The sequence below is a fragment of the Acomys minous genome (genome assembly GCF_964271855.1).
Source record: "Acomys minous genome assembly, chromosome: 14".
NCBI lineage: Eukaryota > Metazoa > Chordata > Mammalia > Rodentia > Muridae > Acomys > Acomys minous.
The window spans coordinates 31,139,167-31,163,706 of record NC_140496.1 but is presented as its reverse complement, the minus strand read 5'-3'; the positions used below and the strand labels follow the sequence as shown (position 1 = coordinate 31,163,706).

At 53.6% G+C, this 24,540-nt stretch overlaps 1 protein-coding gene across 1 annotated transcript; it reads left to right on the top strand.

Annotated features, from left to right (window-relative positions):
- On the top strand, positions 1–23,951 carry MMP15 (matrix metallopeptidase 15). The gene is made up of 10 exons (XM_084756182.1): positions 1–1,064; positions 15,027–15,175; positions 15,971–16,096; positions 17,440–17,747; positions 18,071–18,232; positions 18,933–19,186; positions 19,587–19,725; positions 20,845–20,995; positions 21,145–21,260; positions 22,280–23,951. Exons 1-10 carry the CDS (start codon positions 909–911, stop codon positions 22,693–22,695), a joined length of 1,977 nt encoding a protein of 658 aa, XP_084612308.1. The 5' UTR covers positions 1–908; the 3' UTR covers positions 22,696–23,951.
- The last annotated feature ends 589 nt before the right edge of the window (positions 23,952–24,540 follow it).

Below are 24,540 nucleotides of genomic sequence, written 5' to 3'. Positions count from 1 at the left end.
CACCTGGTAGCTGCAGTAATCTACACGCAACCCTCGAATGGAGACCACGCCTTCCTTGCTCCCTTCTTCACTTTAGGTACGAGTGATGGGGTCACCCCTGCTCCCCAGAAGCAGAGATGGGAGCTAAGCAGGTTAGGGGAGGTTTGCTGCCATCAGGAAAGATGAGACGGTTCACCCACCTGCCCGGGGGCAACCCAGCGGACACCTGCTACAGAAAAGCCTCGGGTTAGGTACCGCCCCTAGCCTCCGCCTGGCTTTGCGCACAGGGAGCACACTGGCCCTTTAAGAGCGGCGGGCGCCGCGCTCTGGGAGTAGAACTGCGGAGCCAAACTCGCCGGGGACGCGGGGCGCTGGCTAGCTGGCTGGCGGGCTCGTCGGTCTCTCGGGAGGGTTCCGGGCGCTCCTCCCGGGACTGCCTGGGAATCCAGGCCCGGTTGGGCGCGGCGGCAAGTGGAGTCACCGGCGGGAGGCGCGCGCTCTGGGCAGCGCGGGGGACCTGGGCATGGACAGAGAGAGCAGGGCGCGCAGGGGGCGCCGCGGGACCGGGCGGCCGGAGCGCTAAGCCAGACAAAGGCTCTGGAGTTGTGCTTGCTCCCGGGGGCCGGGGCCAGGGCGCACCGCGCCGAAGCTGCGAGACTCTGCGGCGTGCAGCTCGGCCGGTCCCCTTCTCCCGCGGGCGAGTTCCCGCGTGCCCCGACCTGCCCTGCCCGTTTCTCCTGGGGTTTGGGAATTTGCAGAGGGGACCTGAGCGTCTCCGGCAGGCACCGGGAGCCCGAGGTCAGCCAGGAGCCCGCGGGGCCGAGAGCCAGGGAGCGTCGCAAGTTTCCCAGCCGCGCGCGAGGACCCGGCGCCGGCTAGCGAGCCAGCGCCGCGGGCAGCTCTCGGGACCCGGCTGGCTGCCGAAGAGCATGGGCAGCAGCGACCGGAGCGCGCTCGGACGGCCAAGCTGCATAGGCAGTTGCCTCAGCAGCCGAGCTTGGCTGCTCCCGCTGCTACTACTGGTGCTTCTGGACTGCCTGGGCCGCGGTGCAGCGTCTGAGGACGCCGAAGTGTACGCCGCTGAGGTAAGAACCGGGTGGGGGAGGGCATGGTGCGAACCACGCCCGCAGCGGGGGTCTGCATGTTGGGGAGACGCACCGGGCCTTGGGGTTGAAGGCCGATCGGGACTGGAGAGCATGGACAGAAAAGCAGGACTGGCACGCTGCCACTCCCTGGCTGGAGCTCTGCAGCGCGCCTCTTCCCAAAGCCCTGAGAGCACAAGGCTCGCAGCCGCTCTGCATCTTGAAGCCGCTCGGGACAGTGACCTACCCTAGCTTGAGTCCCTGCAGCCGCTTCCTCAGCCCCTAGACCTCGCCTCCGGTCTTTTCGCCGGTGCGGATTCCTCGAGAGCCGGATCCGCGCACAGTGGGCTTTGAGAGTGTGAAGGGGTGGGGTGCTGCGGGTAGTGAGTGAGAGCTCAGGCGGAGTAAGAGCCCCCCAGCGCTCGCGCTCTGGCTGACGCTCCTTTGGGTGATGTGCGTTGCCCGGCGGGCCAGGATGGTTGGGGGATGGGTGTGAATCTCCCATGCAGATGACCGATTTTCTTTGGTGACTTTCATGTGCTGAAGCATTCTCACGCCAGGGTGGGGTCTGAAGGACAGACCCTATCTCACTTTTCTTACCAGCGCCTCTACGCCCAGGCCTGGGTGAAACAGGGTAGACTCCACGCCTCTTTTCTCTGGAAGCTGGGCTGACGTCCATATGCTGGCCGCTCTCTGGATTGGTCCAGCGAGTGACCAGGCGCCTGTCTCACTGCACAGAGTCCCAACCGGTACCTCCCCCTCCAGTGTATCCCCAGTGCTTGCTCAGTCACCCCAGGGTACCTTCGAACTTTTACTCATACTTTCCAGCCTTGGGAGAAAGGGAGACTAGGTATGGAATCTGGAGAGACGAAGAGCCAGAAGCTGTATCTTCCTTCTAGGCTTGGGGCTTCGGTGTCCTTGGGTTGCCTGGAGTGATGGCCTGATCGAGCACTGTTGGTATTTGCAGGCAGCCCATAAGGCCATCCCAGCCCCAAAGGCTTACTCGCTTTTGTAGTCTTCCTGAGAGATTTTTCCAATGGAGGTCTGCTTCCTCCCCACCCTATTTTAATAAAAAGTTGGGGGGACCAGTTACACTTTAAGCCAGTCCTCCACTGGCTTTGCCCTCTTCCTTCATCAGGTCAGAGAGTTGCAGGGAACAAGTTGGGGGCCCCAACTCAATTCACAAGGACTAGAGGCAGAGGCTTACAGGGATTGCTTGCCAGTGACCAAGGTACTGCCACTGGAGAAGATGCCAACGAATTTTAAGTCACAGATTCCCCTTAGAGAGTTTGTGGTTATATAGACCAAGCTGGAGTTTGATGGTTGTGCATTGTGAAAGGACCTCCTGCATGGCCAGGAACTGGATGCTGGGACCTGAGATTTGGGGAGCCTCCTCCAAGTGAGGAAGCACAGCTGAGTGTGCCTACGGTCCACCACCCCCACATAAGAGAACCATGGTGGTCTTGGCTAGGATTGACTTTGGAAACACAATTTTGGCTGTGCATAAGATGTGGCTGGAAAGGACTCTGAAATGTCGCGTGTTGGAATCCACAGTGGGTGGAAGGACAGATGTCTTAGCCCCTAGAGTTGGCTTTTTGGCATGCAGGCTATCCTGCGAGACCCCTCAGGACTGGCTATTTGGGCCCAAAGAGTCCCCTAGGCCTTGGTGGCCAGCCTTAGGTAGTGTCCTGTTGGGGGGGGGGGGATGGTTTTTTTGTGCACTGTGTATTCAAATGCTGATTTCTGTACCCAGAGATCTGGTTAGTCCGGACTTGGCCATTGTCATTATTATGAAGTATCTCCTGTCTTGGTGTGTTGTAAACATTGTTCTCTACCACCTACTGATTGGTCAAATAAAGAGCTGAACAGCCAATAGCTGGGCAGGAGAGGATGGGGTGGGGACTTCTGCTCCCAGTGAGGGGGTGAGGGGGGGTGTCTCAGGTGGGGGCCAGGGAGAGATAGGAGTTCCCATGAGAACGTGAGTGAAGAAGAGGAGGCCAGATTGAGACCAAGATGGCAGGTAACAAGCTGGTTGTGGTGGCGCACACCTTTAATCCCAGCACTCAGGAGGCAGAGGCAGGTGGATCTCTTGAGTTCAAGGCCAGCCTGGTCTACAAAACGAGTCTAGGACAGCTAGGACTGTTACACAGAGAAAGCCTGTCTCAGAAAACCTAAAAAAAAAAAAAAAAAAAAAAAAAAAAAAAAAATGGCAGGTAACTGGCCATGTGACTGGGAAGTAGGCCAGGCCAGCATAGTCAGGTTAGAATAGCTCAGTATCTGCCCAGCTATAGTGCTTAAAGCTTTTAATAAAGTTCGTAGGTCTCCGTGTCATTATTCAGCAGCTAGGGCGGACATGGAAAGCCATAATTTTCCAGTGTCCAGATCCCCTTTCCTTTGAGAGAGGCTCTGGTTCTCACCTAAGGGAGTCCACAGCCCCAGACCTCTGGTCAGCTCATGACTATGAGTACCTTGGTAACTGAGCCAAGGCCAGCGCCCACCTCTTCTCAACATCCCAGGTGGCAGCCACAGGAATTCACTAGAAACTGGCCTGTGCTAGAAGCTGCCACACACCTACAGCCAGCACCCAGTAGCCTTCCTTCCTTGGCAAAGTTCTCCTGAGCTGCTCTGCCCTGGCCTCTCCCATTTTTCTCTCCATGGACAGGCACTGCTCTGGGACCCCACCTGGATGACCTGCCCGCCGCTGGCCACTCCATCAGGGTCCTGTCTAGCAGTACCTAGCAACCCGAGTGCCTTTGCTTTTTACTAGAGGAACTCTTCCTCCAGCTCCTTCCCGCAACTTCGCATTGTCAGCCTATCCCGTGGAAGTGACTCAGGCCGCCAGAGTTCATGGTTGTGGGGCCACCAACTCCCACCTTCCCTGAATAGCGTCACAAGTCTTCCTGCCCTCACCCAACCACGGCCGAGGATGAGCAAAAGGAGGCTGGGTTCTTTTCTTGTATTTTTTTTTTTTTAATTGATATTTCTCTGTGTACCCCTGGCCGTGCTCAAACTCAGAGAGGTCTGCCTGCCTCTGCCTCCCAAGTGCTGGGATTAAAGGTTTTAGGATTAAAAAGAAAATAATAAGATACCAGGCAGCAGATATTATGTTATAGAGGAGTTTATTAAATGAGCATGGGGGGGAAGGAAAGGGGGGAGTGGTACCCCAGAGAGGGGGGGATGGGAGGGAGGAACGAGAGGAGGGGAGAGGGAGGTTTGAGGTAGGACTGTCTTTTTATATAGCCCTGGGCGGGGCCACACACACCCCGCGGCAGGTAGGCAATGACATCACAGGTAGGCAGGCTGAAGCAGAACCCTAACAAAAGGCATGCGCCACCACCGCCTGGCCTTAGAGTTCTTTTCTTTTGTTCTTTGGATCTGACTGGAGTCTCTGTCTGTGTGCCTGTCTCCTCTTGTATACCAAAGATGGTCATTGTAAGTTCCCTCATATTAATAATTCCTTCTCAGCCATGAAACAGAAACTGCACAGGCCCCATGTCTTCTCTAAAGGGAAAGGGGTTTCATGTTGGGCTCCTAGCAGGGATGACTAAGAGACCAGGTCTTCAAACGTTCTCAAGATGCGGGGGAGGTGTTGGGATGCGGTAGGCACAGCTGAGGACTGGATGTGGACCGTCTTTAGTATCATCCTTTAACATCTCACTGTGTTTGGGGATGTCCCTTGGTCCACCCATCATTGACATCCTTGTGTGGCTTCATTGGGACAGCATGTGGGTCTGGCCTGCCGCCCACTGTGACCCCTGGATACACTCACTTCGTATTGTCCCACCCCAAGGAGGAAGACCTCTAAAAGACACCCCTGGATGTGGGCAGGAAACCTCACATGTCCATTCCCTCTACCCTAAAGATTTTCTCCAAAAGCCCCGTCAGTAACTTGCCATCTAAGCCACCCGTGCCAGTTCGGAACGGCATGCTGTAGGTGTGCAAAAGGCATTTAGCTCTGGCTGTCCTTTTGTGGCTGGATCCAGGTACTCCTTGGCATTGTTACCCTGCTGGGAATTTGGCTTCTGCCTGAGGGCTCAAAAGCTGCATCCTCAGTCTCACCCCAAGACTTAGGTGGACACTGAGGCAGGAACAGAACCCCGTGTCCAGTTCTACTTGGGTACAATGTTCTGAGTCAGCAGAAGCAAAGAGGGGCTGGGGACACTCTGCTTGGACACCTCTTCCTTGCAAAGAGGGTCCTGGGAGAGTCAGACCCTGGGGCTAGCTGAGCGTTCCCAGGCCTGAGCACATTAACCACCTTCTAGTTGCAAGAGCCCCCCTGCCCCCCGAGGGCTTGAAAAGTGGGCATCTGAGCACTGCTCCCCAAAGGGTATGTGTTCTGAGATTACCGAGAGACTAGCAATCGCCCTCTGAAAAAAGTACCAAAATGTACAGCCATACCATAGGCAAGTGTGTTAGCAGTCATAGGTCTGCCAAGGGACACAAGGGGCACCGAACCCTGTACCCCTTAATGAGACAGGAAGAGATAAATAGAAGACCTGGCTTGCCCTCCTCTCTTGTCAGGAGGAGTTGGGATAGGCAGATGAGGAGCCAAGTAACAGCCACCAGCAGCTGGCTTTGGAGATGTCCCGTGTTCCATAGCCTGGGACAGCTGAGCCCCCAAGCTATGCAGCCTGGAGAGCAAGTTCTGGATCAGCTCTCTAAGGCTGGCTTACAGACCTGGGGACCACCATGGAGACATGAGGGCCCTAGCTCCATGTCTAGCACTTAGCATCACCGCCCTTGGTAAAATGAATGGCTGAAAGGAAAAAAAAAATGGCTGAGAAGCAAGTGGCATTCGTGGTTGGCAAGTTGTTAAACAAGTCAGAACTATAGTTTTCCTGCCTGTAAAATAGTAATAGCTGTGGTACTTGCTTGATGGAGCTATGGGGAGATTTATTCTGTTTATAGGCAATACTGAATACTGTGCACAGCCAGCCCAAGAGCTTCAGGCGTTATTTTGGTATTTTCATTATATGAATTCTGTCTAGGAACATTCTAGAAGCATTTTCACATTTCTTCTTCCTTTTAACTCTTTGCATACGGAGAAGGAAACTATTCCCTCTAGGTGGGAGAAAGTACCTCAAGTTACATAGGTAGGGACTGCAGAACTAGACTTTGAACCCAGAACCTTCTTTCGTGGAGCCTCAATATGGGTTAAAGGTCAAGTTGCAAGGTTTCCACCTTCTGCTTAGTAGGAGCTTGCTGAGACTGAACACGATGGGAGGGTCTTTTCAGGGGTTCTGCCAAAGCTCCCCTATTCCATCACTGAGGAGGGAAGGTCCAGGTGATACTCAAAGCCTGGTCTGTAGCCAATGTTGAAAACTCCTGACAAACAAAGGCCCCTTCCGCTCTGCCCCGCCCCTGCCCGCCCACAGGCCAAAGGACCCCTTTGTTTTTCCTTCAGGTTAAGGCTTATGGGGGAGGCTTGGGCGGTTGCCTCCTTCCTGCTTCCCTGCCTAGGAAGTTCCCCAGAATCACCATCGCCCACAGCTTTCTTTAAAATACATAGTGGACTAGAGGATTGGTGGTCCTGGCCTGTAATCTCAGATCCTTTGGGAGGCTGAGGCAGGAGGATTCCAAATTTCAGGGCTGCCTGGTCAAGGCCAGCTTAGGCAACTTCACGAGACACTGTTTTATTATTACTACTACTATTATTGTTGTTGTTGTTTGTGAGTTTGAGACCCGCCTGGTCTGCAAAACAAGTCCAGGACAGCCAAGGCTACCCAGAGAAAACCCTGTCTTGAAAAACTAAAACAACAAAATAAAATAAAAGGTAAAAAACAGTCTGGGATAGAGCTCTGAGGTAGAGTGCTTGCCTAGAATGTTCTAGCTGTGTAATCAATCAATCCCCGATACTGGGTGTTATAATATTTGATAAAGGCCATGCTGCAACATATATGCCCTGGGCAGAGAGGAAGAGGAGAGGAATTAGGGCCTGGAAGAGGAGTAGAGGATGCTTGAATATGTGGACAGGCGGTCAGACAGACAGGGACAGAGCCGTGAGGGCAGAGAGAGAGGGGGAAAAGACAGAGAAAGCAAGGGGCAGGGAGAGTGGGTGGGGCCCTGATGCGGGGCCCACACCTAGCAGCGGCAGGTGATGACATCATATGCTGGTGCTGGGGGCAGGGAAATTCTGGGCCTAGAGAGACAGATGATGGCTCAAATGTGAGAGTGTATACTGCAGAGCACCCAGATTTTTGGTTCCTAGCATCCACGTCAGGCAACTTACAACTACCACTAAGGTGTCTGGCCTCCAGGAACACCCAAACTCATGTTCACATGACAGAAACCTGGACAAATCCTTTTCTTTCCTTCTTTCTTTTTTAAGACTCATGATGGTCTAGGTATGAATGTATATGCTTATAATCCCAGGATTTGGAAAACTGAGGCAGAAGGATCCCAAGTTCACAGTGAGAAGTAGATTGGGTTCCCGAAACCTACTTGTCCTAGAACTGTTTAAACAGGCCATGCTACCCTTGGGCGTATCAGGCAACAAGAATTAGATAGCCTAGTCAGTTCCTTGTTTGGTTGTGACAGGGTCTCTCTATGTAGCCCTGGCTAGCCTGGAATTTACTATGTAGACCAGGCTGGCTTCGAACTCACAGAGATCGCCTTGCCTCTGCTTCCCAAATTCTGTGATGGAAGATGTGCATCACCATGCCCAGTTAGCTCTCTCTTCCTTTTCTAGTCTCGTGTCTGGTCATTCAAGCTCTTATCCCTGTTCGGCCTGACCCCAATTTTTTTTGTTTGTTTGGTTTTGGTTTTTGGTTTTTCGAGACAGGGTTTCTCTGTGTGGCCTTGACTGTCCTGGACTCACTTTGTAGACCAGGCTGGCCTTGAACTCACGGAGATCCGCCTGCCTCTGCCTCCCGAGTGCTGGGATTAAAGGCGTGCGCCACCACTGCCCGCCAGCCTGACCCCATTTTATAGGGACAGACGCTAAGGTTCGGACTTGTTTTAGCCACAGTGAGTTTCTCACAGGCCTTTAATATGGACGAGCAACCAGGCCTGGGCTAGTGTCTACACAGCCTTTGGGTAGCTTTCTTAGAGTCCTTACTCTAAGAATCACAGATGGAAAAAGCTGCCTAGGGCAGCTCTGAGCACCCTGTCACTGCAAGAGTGCCTGCAAGATGAATCTGTGACCCTGCCTCAGGTAGGTCATAGGAGGACCCTGCCTCCTGTAGGGTAGCTGGGCTTGGTGGCTTTGGAAACCTTACCCTGCCTCCTCCCTGCCGTCCACCACTCCCCAGAGCCACGATGCATCTTGCTAGTACAGAGCAAGCCCTGTCTCTTGCAGGGCCTCCGTCCCAGAACTGTTCAGCACCTGTTCCTTCTGGTGTGGCCAACAGAGCAGGGCTCTGGTTTGTCCCCAAGAATCCTCAGAGGCAGAGTATGGGACAGGGGAAAGAAACCTCGTAAGATCTTGGAAGGTCCGTCTCAGAAAAACCAAAAAAAAAAAAAAAAAAAAAAAAAAAAAAAAAAGATCTTGGAAGGTCTGGGGGACTAATCCATCTTTGATGATCCTGACAAGCTTCCCTTTGTTCCTGGCTGGGCAGAACGTGCTTGGGGCTGGCTACTCAGATTACCGAGGGAGTTGAGGTGAGAGACAGAACAGAACCATTGAGATTGTTCTTATCACTTGGAGCCTGATAAGGCCCTTGGAGGAAGGGCTGCTCTGCTACTGGTCAAACCCCTAGTGTAAACCCCTAGGCGTGGACTCTCGGTACAGTAATGGTACTGGCCCGGTCCCGGCCTGCCCCCTCTCCAATAGGCACAGCATCGGTCTGGGGTCTGGGATTTGGGGCCTCCTTCTCAGATAAGCCCTCCCTGCAGGCTGGTGCCTCTCCTTATTGCTTCAGCAGGCCTGGAGGAGGGCAGCCTGGCTCAGTGCCCAGACCCAGCCAGAGATCTTGGGTGTGGGAAGGATTAGGTGCCCTGCCTCAGTGCTGTGCAGTTCCTGGGAAGGGCCAGAGCCCAGCATACTAGGCTAAAGGAGTGGGAACACCACAGAAACCTCCCACGCCTGCCCGGGTCTATCCCAGATCAGCTGTGTGACTCTGAATAATAGTCAGCAGGCTGCCTTTGAACTTTGCTCCCAGGACAATGCGCACAGATAGATGTTTATCTTTCAGGAGGTGGCTGTAAGCATTAAATGGCTCACAGGAGGTTCTTGGGTTTTTTGTTTGTTTGTTTGTTTGGTGGTTGTTGTTGTTGGTTTGGGGTTTTTTCTTTCTGTTTGGTTTAGTTTTGTTTTTGGTTTTTCAAGACAGGGTTTCTTGGTAGCCTTGGCTGTCCTGGACTTACTTCGTAGACCAGACTGGCCTCGAACTCACAAAGATCTACCTGCTTGCATGGGATCTAAGGCATGTGCCCCCCCCTCCCCAGGCCCATGCCCCGGGCTACTCAGATTTTGTGTTTACAGTCTCTTGAGGATCAGGAATTTCCCTTATGACTTACTGTCTCTTGTCTTCCTGCTTGGAGTCAGCCACTTTACCTGCAGTATCAGTAAATACTTACAGGATGGAGGCTGAAGCTCAAAGCAATGGCCAGGACAGCCATGACTCTAGGGCTCAGGAACACCCCACAATCACACTCTGGCCTAAAGATGGGAGAGGCCTCATGGCCCAGTGGCCTCTTCAGAGCCCGCCTATCTGTCATTCAACGGTGGCCCTCATGGACAGGGTAGCAAGCTCCGGGTTAGGATCCTGCCTTTGTTATGCCCAGTACTGACTTCCATGCCTCAGTTTCCCCATCAGAGAAGCGCAGCTTCATCTGCTCGGTTTACCTGTGAACCTCTAGATAGGGGAATAGGAGCCACCATGTACAAGGGACAGACAGCATCGATAGGAAGAGGCTGAATAGAGCCTTCTCTCACTTTGGGACCTTGGGTACCGTTCCCACCAGTTGTCCTGAAGCAGAACCTTAGTTACCTGGGGCTCAGGGGCCTGAGTTGCCTGTCACTGTCATTCTCAGGCAGTAGTGGCTGCCTTGTGCACCCGCGCCTGAGCTGTCCTCACACCGGAGTGGCCAGCCTGTAGAACACCGCGCTATAGCCAGTACTGTGCTGTGGCGACGGAGCACTTACTCCCAACACTGGGAAGGTAAGAAGCTCCAAGGCGGTGGCTGCTGCCGCTTGGCAGATTTGTGGACAGACACTTGGTGTTCAGCCACCCTGAACACGTGTTTGCCAGAGGCAGCCCAGACATCAGCTTTAAGCTCATCCTGGGAGGCTGCAGTTCTTTTCACCACTCCCTGGCCAAGGGGGGTATCACACCAGCCACCTTCACCCCCAGCAGTGGCTGCGAGGCACTGGCTGATAGGGAGATGGAAACGCTGCTTCCTGGGGGCTTAATGGCTTTTAACTATGTGAAGGAGGGCCACCAGGCTCCCTTGGGACCTGTCTGTCTGGCAGCCCCACCCCCTCAGCTGGCTCTGGGGTAAAGTACCTCTTCTGCCAGATCTCTGCAGATCTCTGGAGCACTTTGCTGCAAACAGGCCGCCACCCTCCCCTCCCTGTGCAGGGGCTTGCTCCTGAGCCTCTGTCCCCAGCATGCCCCTTACAGCTCTGCAGACAGGCTAATCAGCCCTCCATGTCTCTGATTGCTTGCACTGGAGATATTTTTACCTTATGTAAATAGGTGATACAGAAGTGCTCTCATCTGTCGCCATCCCTTCCCCCACCCCCCAATACATCAGCTCCATGCCTTTTGCTGTTAGCCTAATGGCCTTGCCCATTGGATCTTGCCCATAAGGCTTCAGGAAAGCTGTTCAGAAGGGAAGTGGTCCCCTCATAGGAGCTTTGGAGGTTTCATTGCTTGGAAAGAACTGAGCCATGGGGGCTGGAGAGATGGCTCAGTGGCTAAGAGCATTTGTTGTTCTTCTAGAGGTCCTGAGTTCAATTCCCAGCAACCACATGGTGGCTCATAATGGTCTATAATGTGATCTGATGCCCTCTTCTGACATGCAGACGTACAGGAAGACAAAGTGCTCAGATACATAAATAAATAAATGTATTTTTTATTTTTTGGTTTTTCAAGACAGAGTTTCTCTGTGTGGCCTTGGCTGTCCTAGACTCGCTTTGTAGAGCAGGCTGGCCTTGAACTCAGAGTGATCCGATCCGCCTGCCTCTGCCTCTGGAGTGCTGGGATTAAAGGTGTGTGCCACCACGCCCAGCGAAATAAATCTTTACAAGATAAAAAATAAAAAGAACTGAGACATTGTGGCAGCAGCTTCTGCTTCCCTGCTTCCTTGCTCCTGTTCGGTCCGGGTACCACCCCCTCACCACCTTGATGGCATGAGGCAGCTGATCTTTCTTGGCATTTCTCAGAATCGTTCATTAGAATTGCTGCTTCAGGTCTGCTGGTGCATTCATGGACTTGAGAGCCTCGGAGCCCTCCTCTCCAACTACAGGGTCTCCTGGAAGCTCTAGAGAGCCATGCTTCCTACAGCCCCCATCTGGAATGCTACCTGGCACAGTCAGAGTGTATAAGAACATCTGGCAGAGTGGATGATGGGTAGGTGGATACATGGGATTTGCCTGGCAAGTTCTAGAAGGGAACTGAACATACTCTTTGTGTCCTAAGAGTTTTCCCTCAGGCTGTGCCTCTCACACCTTACCCTAGTTTTATGCTACCGTGACACAAGGTAGTGTCGTCTGAAAAGAGGGAACTTCAATTGAGAAAATATCTCCATAAGGTCTGGCTGGAAGCCGGTGGCGCATGCCTGTAATCCCGGCACTCGGGAAGGCAGAGGCAGAGGCAGAGGCAGGTAGCTCTCTGGGTTCGAGGCCAGCCTGGTCTACAAAGTGAGTCCAGGATAACCAGGGCAGCAGAATCGTTCCTCAGAGCTGATATCCTTACGGTTTTGTTACTCTTTAATCCTCTTATCCTATTGTTTCGGTTAGTCAGGTTATAAGGGACGTACGCTCGGTTAATAAGTTCGTAATAAAACATGTTGGTTAAGAAAACTGAACCTACAGTGCCTGGTGGCGCACGCCTTTAATCCCAGCCCTTGGGAGGCAGAGGCAGGTGGGTCGCTGCGAGTTCGAGGCCAGTCTGGTCTGCAGAGCGAGTTCAGGACAGCCAAGGCTACACAGAGAAGCCCTGTCTTGAAAAACCAAAAAGGAAAGGAGGAGGAAGAGGAAGAAAGAAAGAAAGAGGGAAATGATGGGGGAGAGAAGAACGCAGGCTGAGCAAGGCAGGAAGCAGCACTCCTTCATGGCCTCTGCGTCAGCTCCTGCCTGCAGGTTCCTGCCCTGTTTGAGTTCCTGTCCTGACTTCCTTCAGTGATAGACTATGATGTGGAAGCTCAAGCCAAATACACCCTTTCCTCCCCAACTTGCTTCAGTCATGGTTGAAAGGACTTCAGCCAGCTCAAGCATGACAAACATGGCCCTGGCAGGCCTTGCCCCTCTCCCCATTCCCTCTGCCTTGCTAAACGCCATTAGATTACATTCTTAAAGCTGGCCACCAAGGTCTGTTCCCTTATTTGGCCACTTCCTCCTGCTGAGGCTGCCCACGAAGGTCCAGCTATCAAAGTATTAAAGTCCATCATTCAAAAGCCACCTTTGGGTCACCTAATTAACACGCCCAATTAAAATTAAACACCTCATCCTAACACAGGGTTTCCCCCTGTTAAACTGCCGTTTTCCTATGGGCCATATCTGTCTCCTCTCTATCCAGAGGCAGTCCTTTGTCCCTCTGGGACAAATATCCTGTCCCCTTCTCCCTCATCCTCTGTCTTCTGTCCTTGTCTCTTATTCTCTGTCCTTTGTCCCTTAGGGCAAATACATCTCCTTTGTCCTAAAAACTAGGTCGTGGGCCGCCCTGTGCTGAATACTGGTCCCTTCAGTGCTGTTTCTTCACAGCAATAGTAACTAGCTAAGATGCCGTATCATAGAGAACTTATGAGGACACATTCAAGGCACGCAGTAGGAGGTGGAGGTGGAGGTCTGTTGGCGGGATAGTTGCCTATCATGCCTGAAGGCCTGAGTGTGAGCCTCAGCACGGCAGGAAACCGGGCCTGATAGTGCACACCTGTGATCTTGGCCCATGAGGGAGAAGATAAGGAGTTCAAGGTTATCCTTGGTTACAGAGCAAGTTGAAGGCTAGCCTGACTGGAGACCCTGTTTCAAAGTAAAATAAACAGTTCATGGCGGAGCAGGCACTGGGCTTTAGGCCCTTGTCACATCCTCTTGGCACATCCTGCCTGGGCCTGTCTCTCCCCCCGACTCCCACCCCCTAACCTAGAGGCCTTAGGACCTGCTGGGTTTCCCACCTGCTGAGACCTCAAGAGACCAATGAGATAGCTCAGCTGGTAAAGGTGCTTGCTTGGCGGCCTGAGACTATTTCCTGAGACCCATGTGGTAGGAGAAAACCCATCTCCTGTGACCTCCACATGTATACCATGGCATGCGTGCCCACACATACACAAATAAAGCCAGGCATGGTTAAATCCTCCTTTAAGCCCTGGACTGAAAAGACAGAGGTGAGTTTGATCATATGAGTTTGAAGACAGCCTGGTCTACAAGTTCCAGGACAGCCAGAGCTTATGACCCAGAAAATTATAGTTGCTAGGGCTGAACCTAGTGTTCTCATGTTAAATAGTCATGCTGTTGGGCTGCCTTCTAAATATATTTAAACCCATAGGTTTGTGTGGGTCAGAGAAGCCTCTTTGCCCAGTGGGTAGTGCTTAATGCAGAGTCTCATAACTGGTCCAAATGCCAAGTGTATGTAACTATGTGTCCAGCTGTTGATGAATCATCTGTATTAACAGGTTGGGGTGCCGTGGAAAGGGTGGGCAGAAAGAAGGGCTGATGGATAGGAAGGAGAGTTGTGAAATGGTGACTTCATATGGGGAGTGTCTGTTGAGCAAAGCAACTCCCCAGTAGGTGTAATGACCTGCATAAGATCAAGCCAGTCAAAATTAAATGTAAGGATTTTTTAGAATAAATAAAAGCCATAATTTTAAAAAAATGCTGCTGGAGAGGTGGCTCAGCAGTTATGAGCATGTACTGCTCTTGCGGAGGAACCAAGCTCCAGAAATCTAACACCCTTTTCTGGATTCCATGGGAACATGGATACACACACACACACACACACACACACACACACACACACACACACACAACCTAAAAAATATTTTAAATAAAAACAGGATGGAGCCAGCGACATTGGCAAACACCTGTAATCCCAGCACTCCAGGAGGGAGAGGCAGAGGCAGGCAGATCTCTGTGAGTTTGAGGTCAATCTGGTCTACGGAGTGAGGTTCCAGGACAGCCAAGGCTACACAGAAAAGTCCTGTCACGAAAAAACAAAACAAAAGCAGGGATTGGGTCGGCTGTGGTGGCTCACGCCTATAATCCCAGCATTCAGGAGTCAGAGGCAGGCAGATCTCTGAGTTTGAGACCAACCTGGTCTACCAAGCAATTTCCAGGACAGCCAAGACTATATAGAAAAACCCTGCCATGAAACACACACCATAACCACCACCACCCACCCACCCATCAAAAAAAAAAAGAGGGCCTAGAAAGATGGCTCAGCAGTTAAGAGCATTTGCTGCTCTTGCAGAGGGCCAGAATTTGGTCCTCAGCACCTGCATCCAGTGTCTCAAAACTGCTTATGATTACAATTACAGTTCTTCCAGTGCCCTCTTCTGGCATTTGCAGGCACCTGCACACGTACATGCACGTGTACATGGTGTGTGTGTGTGTGTGTGTGTGTGTGTGTGTGTGTGTAAAAACAAAATCCTAAGAGAGATTCTGAACACTTGAGGGTCTCCAGCAACCACCTGGAGCGAAGGGTCCCAGCCTGAAGGGGCCAGGAAAGAATGTGCCGGGCAGCAGGAATGAGGCCCGAGATCTGAGGTGGGGTTTGGTGGTGAAGGGGTTCATAGGCCCTGGAAGAGTTGGGAGCTCTTGGGAACTGTGAGCAGTGACTGAGCAAACCTGGTTTGGCTTCTTTGCAGAACTGGCTGCGGCTCTACGGCTACCTGCCCCAGCCTAGCCGGTACATGTCCACCATGCGTTCTGCCCAGATCCTGGCTTCTGCCCTTGCAGAGATGCAGAATTTCTATGGGATCCCTGTCACCGGTGTGCTTGACGAAGAGACAAAGGCGTGAGTCCCTCCATGCGACCCCTCCCAGACCCCGTAGGCCTCCCGCCCTTCAGCCTGTTCCGAGGAGCCTTTGTTTGGTATTTGGAGTTTGCAGAGGAGAGTGACTTGGATAAGGAATGGCAAAAGATTTGGACCTGATGCTAACGCTTGCTGTTTTAGCATGGCTGCATGAAGCCTTATGTTAAGAATGCTAAGACGGGCGGGAGAGTTTAGATCACGGGCTGCTCATGCAGCTCACAGCCACCTGTAACTCAGATCAGATCCAAGGGATCTGAGAGGGCCTCAACAAATACCTGTGTGTACACATTGCACATAAATTCATGCAGGCACACAGACATAAAAAAATCGATCAATAAAAAAACAGAGATGAGACAGATGCAATCCAGCTTTGGCAGGAAAAGCATTATGTTCGATTAATGATGTCTCCTACAGGCATGGGAATGGGAAAGTAGTTCGGTGCAGAAGTCCTGGATGGGACAACCTAGCTAGGCCTTGATCTGCTCCCCTAGGACCCACACATAGATATATTGGGAAGCATGGAGCTTGACATACCTGGGACAGGAGGCCTCAAGGCCCCCATCCCATGCTTGGATTACACTCGGGAGAGGGAGCGCACGTTTTTGAGTCACTGCTCAGTCTTCTGAAATTGGAATCTCCTTACTTACTACTCTGGAAGCCAAACAGAGAGTCTCCCACCCCCGATACATCCGTGGGAGGGAAAACTGGGAAGCAAGACGGGATTGGAAGGAGACAGACTGCCTGACCCATACTGACCCCTCGATATCTGTGGTCCAGATGGATGAAGCGGCCCCGCTGTGGGGTACCCGATCAGTTTGGGGTACGCGTGAAAGCCAACCTGCGCCGGCGGAAACGCTACACGCTGACGGGAAAGACGTGGAGCAATTACCACCTGACCTTCAGGTATGGGTCCAGCTTTGAAGGGAGCCACCCTGCCCCTCTTAGAGGGACTCAGACTTTCTTTTCGCAGAAGCCTACCAGAAGAGGTCCCCACTAGCTGTGCTGATGGTCCCAGTTCACAGTCTAGGAAGCCGGGGAAGGCCAGGTCTCTTTCAAGCATCTCCTGCTTGGTCCTTTCCTGGCCCCAGCTGGCTGCAGGCTTGACTGGCCTCATGTGGCCAGGTGGGCTCTTGAATCGGTATGATTGAGGGTCAGCAAGTGTGGGGGGTCAAGTGTCCTGCTTTCACTCAGGATCCCAGAGAGTGAATTCATGATCCACCTAGTCAAGCCCCCTCCCCCCCCCCCACTCCTCTGTCTGCACCAGCAGCTAAATATAATCCACAGGGAGGGCACAGGCTTTAGGCTTCATTATATGCAGGCTATTGGCCAGTGGTTCTCAACCTGCGGGTCGTGACCCCTCTGGGGGTGGCATATCAGGTATTTTTGTTGTAATTCATAACAGTAGCAAAATTACAGTTATGAAGTAACAACACTAATTTTATGGTTGGGCCAGTGTATTAAAGGATCACAGCGTTAGGAAGGCTGAGACCCGCTGTTCTAGGCTGTATCTCTTTGTATAGCACCTCATCCTCTCAAGGACCCAGCAAAGAAAGTACTACTCCCTCCCCCTTTCACTGCCTTTCAGATAAAGAAACTGGAATTATGTAGTCAAATGCCCAAGATCACACAGCTAAAGTTAGGGTCCGCCTGCGCCTGGGGTTGACATGCCGAGTGGCAGAGGCTTGGCCGGTTTCCCAGACCTCAGCTACTCCCATCCCAGGGTCACAAAGCACCTGTACTTTCATCTACTTAGTATTTTTACTAAGGTACTTTACTTTTGGTTGAGGTTTGGAGTTCAAGGGGGGGAGTTGTTTGCTAAGACAAGATCAAGTCCTCCTGTTGTACCCAGGATGCCCTCAAGCTTGCTATGTAGCTGACGCTAACCTTGAACTCCCAATCCTCCTGCCTCTACCTCCAAGTGGTGGGCTTGCAGGCATGCACTACCACGCCTAGCGCCTGACTGTGGGCTTTTGGGTTTTTTGAGACAGGGTCTCTCTGTGTAGCCTTCGCTGTCCTGGACTCACTGTGTAGACCAGGCTGGCCTCGAACTCACAGAGATCCTCCTGTTTCTGCCTCCCGAGTGCTGGGATTACGGGAGTGTGCCACCACGCCCGACCTGACAAGTTCTAATTCCTATCTAACAGTGGATCACGTGGCAGCTTTATGTGTTCTTAGGAAGGCGGCAGCATTGGATAGTAATCCCAGAGGCCCCTGTCCCTTCTTTCCTCCCCCCCCCCCACCCGCAGCATTCAGAACTACACGGAGAAGCTGGGCTGGTACAACTCCATGGAGGCGGTTCGCAGGGCCTTCCATGTGTGGGAGCAGGTCACGCCCCTGGTCTTCCAGGAGGTGCCCTATGATGACATTCGGCTGCGAAGGCGAAAGGAGGCTGACATCATGGTACTCTTTGCCTCCGGCTTCCATGGCGACAGCTCACCGTTTGATGGTGCCGGTGGCTTCCTGGCCCATGCTTATTTCCCCGGCCCTGGTATGGGTGGGGACACCCATTTCGACGCAGATGAGCCGTGGACCTTCTCCAGTACTGACGTGAATGGTGAGAACAGCTGGCCAGGGGTGGGAGTAGGCCAGGCAGTGCCCAAGCTTGGCCAGCCCCTCCAGCACAGTAGCTTCCGGCTCAGGGGAGAGAGTGTCCCCCCCCTATTTATGTCTCTGGACCCCTGTACTTAATCTCAATCTGTTGTCCTACCAAGGGAAGGTGGGGAAAGAAGGGAATGTTGGGCCCGTTTCTCAGATGGGGAAATTAGAAGCCCCTGTCAGAGAAGCTCAGCCCCATCTAAGGGAGAAGCAAGAGCAGGGCCCTTGGCAGCTCAGAGGGCCTGGGATGAACCGGAGTGACCGGGCATGTCCCCACTACAGGAATCAGCCTCTTTCTGGTGGCCGTGCATGAGCTGGGCCACGCACTAGGGCTGGAGCACTCGAGCAACCCCAGCGCCATCATGGCCCCATTCTACCAGTGGATGGACACTGACAACTTCCAGCTGCCCGAGGATGACCTTCGGGGCATCCAGCAGCTGTATGGTGAGTAGGCGCTGACCAGTTGGCCCTGCAAGACAGGCACTCTGCCCCCATTCTGTAGATAAGAGCACTGAGGTCTGGTCACTCGCCCAGAGCCCATGCTATGGCTCCAGGCTGGAGCGGCAAGGGGATGCAAATGACCCACCCTATCTACTTCCTGTCCCTGGCAATATTCCTACTACACAAAGGGTGTTCTAAGGTCCCCAGGACCCATAGATTTGAGGCTGCTGCCTCCCCAGCCCTGACTTTTTTTTTTTAATATTTTTTTATTATTAATTTATTCTTGTTACATCTCAATGGTTATCCCATCCCTTGTATCCTCCCATTCTTCCCTCCCTCCCATTTTCCCCTTATTCCCCTCCCCTATGACTGTTCCTGAGGGGGATTACCTCCCCCTGTATATGCTCATAGGGTATCAAGTCTCTTCTCGGTAACCTGCTGTCCTTCCTCTGAGTGCCACAAGGTCTCCCCCTCCAGGGGACATGGTCAAATGTGAGGCACCAGAGTACGTGAGAAAGTCATATCCCCCAGCCCTGACTCTTAACCTAGCAAATCTTCAGTGACGAGGTCTCCCTAAGGCCAGCTCTTCTGGTCAGGGCCTGCTGGGAGGCTCGGGACTCGTTTTGTGTAGGGGAACCTGGCATTCAGGCTGGGTTCCTGTATCTTCTCTCTCAACTTCTTGATCCCCACCCCCTCTCTGTAGGCTCCCCAGATGGTAAGCCACAGCCCACCCAGCCTCTCCCCACCGTGAGGCCCCGGCGGCCAGGACGGCCAGACCACCAGCCACCTCGGCCTCCCCAGCCACCACATCCAGGTGGGAAGCCAGAAAGGCCCCCCAAGCCAGGGCCCCCACCCCAGCCCCGAGCCACAGAGAGGCCTGACCAGTATGGCCCCAACATCTGCGATGGCAACTTCGACACAGTGGCTGTGCTCCGCGGAGAGATGTTTGTGTTCAAGGTCTGGCCCCACACCCTCCTAGTGCCTCCTCCAGCCAACCCAGAGCCTGGCCCTGCTTCACCCTCCCATTGCCTCCTAAAACCTATCCAGAGCCTTGCCTGGCTCCTTCCTTGCTAACAGCTTCTGGGTGCCACCCAGACCCTACCTAGACCAGGAAGAAACCAACCCAAGAAAAGAAAGGGACTTATGGAGGGTCACAGGGCAACCGGGTTCCTGCTCCTCAGCCCAGAGCTCGCTCCTTGGAGCTGCTTTGGCTCTCCAGCTACGGCCTGGCTGCCTCCTCAGGGCCTCCATGGCCTCTCTCTGACAGATCAACCCAGACCTGGGAAGGAGCAGCTCCCACCCCCTAGCCAAGGTACCTTGCATGCGCCTGCCCATCAATACCCACGCTCTTCCACAGGGCCGCTGGTTCTGGCGAGTTCGGCACAACCGCGTCCTGGACAACTACCCCATGCCAATCGGCCACTTCTGGCGTGGTCTGCCGGGGAACATCAGTGCTGCCTACGAGCGCCAGGATGGGCACTTTGTCTTTTTCAAAGGTAAGTCAGGATAGTGGGAGAGGGACTAGGCAGCCTTTGTGCCCTATTGCGGGGCTCTAGGAAAGAAGAGAGCCCTGCACCTTCATTTCATTCTCCATTGTGGGTTCGCTCAACACCCGGAGGCGAGGCAGCAAGGTGTGGGTGGAGAGGTAGACAAGAGCCTGGGGGGCTTGGGCAGGCCTAGACTCTGGAGGTCCTGCATGTGTACCTGTCCATCTCCTGCAGCTTAGGAGTCCCACCCCTGCCTCTTATTCTCCTGAGAATGAATCCCCATAAGAGGAAGCTGTTCCCTTTAAAAAGCAGGCCCAAAAGGGCCTGAAGAGATGACTCAGCGGTTAAGAACACTGGCTGCTTGTCCAGAAGTCATGAGTTCAATTCCCAGCATGAGTTCAATACCCACATGGTGGCTCACAACCATCTATAAATGGGATCTAATGCCTTCTTCGGTCTAATGCTCTCTTCTGTCATGCAGTATACATGTAAATAGAGTGATTATATTCATAAATAAATAAATCTTTTAAAAAGGAGAAAAAAATGCCAGGTGTGGTGTTACACACTCCCAGCACTCGGGAGGCAGAGGCAGGCAGATCTCTATGAGTTCGAGGCCAGCCTGGCCTACAAAGGCGAGTCCAGGACAGCCAAGATAACACAGAAAAATCCTGTCTCCAAAATAAATAAATAAATAAATAAATAAAATAAAATAAAATAAAAGGGAAAAAAATAAACAGATCCACAAGCCCACTTGGCCAGGATCTCTGCAATCTGTCTGTAGGGCAAACGCCTTGGGGAGTGGCAGTACCCCTGATAGATCAGCTGTCTCTCCTGCCCCACAGGCAGAAACTCTGAATGCAGAACCAGAAGGGCCGTGTATAGTGTGTGGGTGGGGTTTGGGGTAGCAGCTGACTTGTCCACAGAGAAATGAGTATCTCACAGGCTTCCAGAGTATAGAAAGAGATGCGTGTTTGAGTAGCATTCTGAGTGTGTGTGGTGTGTACACGTGTGTCAGGATGTATAGGGGTAGATGGCATGAATGGGCTATGGATTCAGAAGAGCGTTTCTTCTGCCACATCCTTCCCCAACCCAGGCCCCTCCTCAACCAGCCTACTGCTCCCCACGCAGGTAACCGCTACTGGCTTTTCCGAGAAGCCAATCTGGAGCCTGGCTACCCACAGCCACTGACCAGCTATGGTACAGACATCCCCTATGACCGCATCGACACAGCCATCTGGTGGGAGCCCACGGGCCACACCTTCTTCTTTCAAGCCGACAGGTAAGCAGTTCGCTACGCCCCTTCCCCTAAGGGAGGAAGCTCTAGCCAGGCCCCCTCATCTGCACACCTGCTCAGAGAGACCCTGTGGGGAAAAGGATGGAGGCCCAAGCAGGGCCTCCAAGTTCAATGCCTGATACTTCCCGTCACAGGTACTGGCGCTTCAACGAGGAGACACAGCATGGAGACCCTGGCTACCCCAAGCCCATCAGTGTCTGGCAGGGGATCCCCAACTCTCCCAAAGGGGCCTTCCTCAGCAACGATGCAGGTACCAGTCCAGTCCCTCCCAGAGGACCCACCCAGCACTTCCCGCATACTCTGCTGCATACACCGGATTCAGGGTTTGTCCGAGGTCCTATGGCATCGTGATGGCCATGGATGGGGGGACCTAATTGTGTCACGCTCTAGCATGACATCCTGCCCCTCCCTACATCATTACTGTGGACCTCCAGCCCCACAGCGAGAGAGGCTCCTGTCTAGGTGCCTCCCGTGTCTGTCCATGTCCAAAGCTGAAGCCAGGAACTCTAAACTTCAGGGCAGTGGGCCTGGTTCAGTGTCGGAAGCAGGTTTCTCTCAGGGCGGCACTCACGGATCTGCGAGAAGAATCCTAGTATCTGCCATGGTAACTGAGTGACAGGGGTTGTGACGCCTTTAATTCTCCAGCACGGTCTCTGTGTGTCTAGTGATTCTTCATCTGGGACTCTCATTTAGGGCAGACCTGCTGCTGCTTTTGCCAGTGCCCAGCCTCATCACCTGATTCTGTCCCTACAGCCCCTCTGAGCTCAGTGTGCTCAGCAAAGCCCAAACACGCCCCTGGCTCCAAACCTGGCCCTTCCCGGTAGTGTCTATCAGTGGGATGCATGCAAGGTGCCCAAGGCCAAGAGCACTCCAAAGAACAGCACTGGGTTCTGCCCCAGGTCCATGAAGGCCCAAGGCCACACAGCCATGCTCTGGCTCTTATGGTTGGGAATAAAGCCAATCCTGAGATGAACAGCAGGGTTCCTTGACACCGTGACCCTGGCAAGCTGCAGGTCCCTTCTGTATCCTGTCAGCCTGGCCAGGAAGCTGGGGGCCCAAAGGCAACAAGCCGCAAGAACGTAGCGGACTTGAGAAGACTCAGGCAAGCAAGTGAGAAAAAAACAAAACAAAACAAGTGTTTTGTTTGTTTTCTGGTTTGGTTTTGGATCCGTGAGACTCAGGACCGCTTAACATACTCTGCAGGTGTTCTACCACCAAGTGCCGAACCCTCCCCAGCCTGAAACCGTTCTCGCCTCTCTGTCCCTCTAGCCTATACCTACTTCTACAAGGGCACCAAATACTGGAAATTCAACAATGAGCGCCTGCGGATGGAACCCGGCCACCCCAAATCCATCCTGCGGGACTTCATGGGCTGCCAGGAGCGTGTGGAGCCCAGACCACGGTGGCCGGACGTGGCTCGTCCACCCTTCAACCCCAACGGGGGTGCAGAGCCCGAGGCGGATGGCGACAGCAAAGAAGAGGACCTGGGTGACAAGGACGAGGGCAGCCGCGTGGTGGTGCAGATGGAGGAGGTGGTTCGGACAGTGAACGTGGCAGTGGTGCTGGTCCCCTTGCTGTTGCTGCTCTGTGTGCTGGGCCTGGCCTTCGCCTTGGTGCAGATGCAGCGCAAGGGTGCACCCCGCATGCTGCTCTACTGCAAGCGCTCGCTGCAGGAGTGGGTGTGACCACCTACTGCCCAAAGCATCCGGTGCTCAGGTCCGCAGGGGGCAGGCGCGTGGTTCCCAGATGCTCCCTCAGCCCAGTGGGATCCCTCTCCTAGCCACGCACATTCCCCAGTCAGTCCTGCCCCTGCCCTCCTTTATTTATGCCCAGGTGTCTTCCCCCCCCACCCCCACCCCTTTGGCACCTTCTTTCAGAATCTGTCCCTGCTGTCCTGACTGGGGCCAAGTGATGCTCTTGAGTGTACCGCTCCATACAGGGACTACGGGACAGAGTCTCACTTCTGGAAGGTGGAAGGGGGCTGGGAAGCTTCTTCAGCTCTGGGTCTCCTCAGCCCGAACCTCTCTCCTCCCATGACAAGAGCTGTGTCTGCCTTGAAGCAGCCCATGGGGCTCCGTCCTCCTGAATTTGCCTTAGGAGGAGCAGAGGGCCCAGGGGCCACCCTGATTACCTTGAGGCTTGGTTCCTCTGAGAGCCCAGAAGCCTGAAAGGCCTCCCAATCCTGTACATGCAGCAGCTCCCACTCGCCCCTGGGCCTGCAGCTTCTTTCCTCTGGGAAGGGGCCCTGGACCTGTCTCACCAAGGACCAAAGGGAGCCAGCAGGGCTCCCCTCCCAATGCTCACCACCAGCCTCTCCTTCCTTAGGCTGCCCACATTCTCTTTCGTTACCCCCACAGGTCTCAGGAGGCTGGGCACTCTCCCCTACTCTCTGGCTTCTGCTGTCTTTGTCCCAACTCTTGGAGAGATGGGACTGGGAGGTGGTGCACAGACTAGGGTACCAGAGATCCCTAGACAATGCCAGATGGTATGGATGCTCAGGATGTCACAGACCAGGCTTATGGGCTTCCTCCCTTCCAGAGCCCTGTCCCCACACGACACTGTGAGGCTCAGGCCAGCGGCTTACCCCGCACAGAGACTGTGGAACCCCCCCCCAAAGGAATCCACTATGGCCTGGGAAATCTGTCCTAAGGGTAAAAGGGGGCCTCCTTTCCTCTTTCCGGTTTAGAGTCAGCAGGAGGCTTCTGTGGGAAATGGTACTGTACAGCTGGCTCTGTCACCCAGGATCCTCTGGGCCACCTCCTCTCTCCCAGTGGTGGATTCTCATAGCCTAGCACTGGAGGTGGGCGGGGATCAGCGTCCCGCAGCTCTCACTAGACATGACTTCTGCAGAACCCGAGAGCCAGCGAGGGGTGGGGGCGGCAACCACCCTCATCATTTAGTTCTGTAAATAACCTGCACTGATTAAATAAATGTACAGCCAGAGAGTGTGGCTCTGTTTATATGCCTAGCATGGAGCAAGGCAGACAGGTGGGAGTCAAACTGGGATGCTGAGGAACACCTTGCTCTTGGGATGGAGTCCAGGAGGGTGGCCAGGGTTTAGAAGAGTGTGGGGGAACAGTAGGGAGCAGGCATTTGGTGATGATAAAAGAAGCCCAACTTCCCAAATGACCACATCTAGGAGCTATGGGAAGAGCCAGGCAAGGCCACTCAGTCCTCCCACCCACCTGGACTGGGCTTTGGGTAGCTTAAGAAACACTTGCTCAGGGATGGCCTTGGAGAGAAAGTTGGGTAATGGGGTCTCTTTGCTTCTAGAATCTTCCCTTTCAGAAGACCTGCTGCCTTGTCTTTGTGGAGGCAAAAGATCCCACCACAGGCCCCAAGACTGCAGGAACTAGGGTGCTGTGGGCCTGGCTGTGGGTGGTCAGTTGGGATCTACCTGCGGTTCTGTGTCTGTGTTCAAAGGTGGGGCCAAATCTGAACCTCCCTTCTATCACCCAGCAGGCTGATCAGCAAGGTCCCTCAGTAACGCCCCCTGGCCCAGTCCCCCTCCTCTCTGTATAGGAATGAGC

What these genes read in the sequence shown, in the direction of transcription:
- MMP15 (XM_084756182.1), top strand. Translation starts at nt 909, where the DNA reads ATGGGCAGCAGCGACCGGAGCGCGCTCGGACGGCCAAGCTGCATAGGC. An exon ending in CCGAAGTGTACGCCGCTGAG is followed by an intron (nt 1,065 to 15,026) that starts GTAAGAACCGGG and finishes GCTTCTTTGCAG; the next exon opens with AACTGGCTGCGGCTCTACGG. An exon ending in TTCTTCTTTCAAGCCGACAG is followed by an intron (nt 20,996 to 21,144) that starts GTAAGCAGTTCG and finishes TTCCCGTCACAG; the next exon opens with GTACTGGCGCTTCAACGAGG.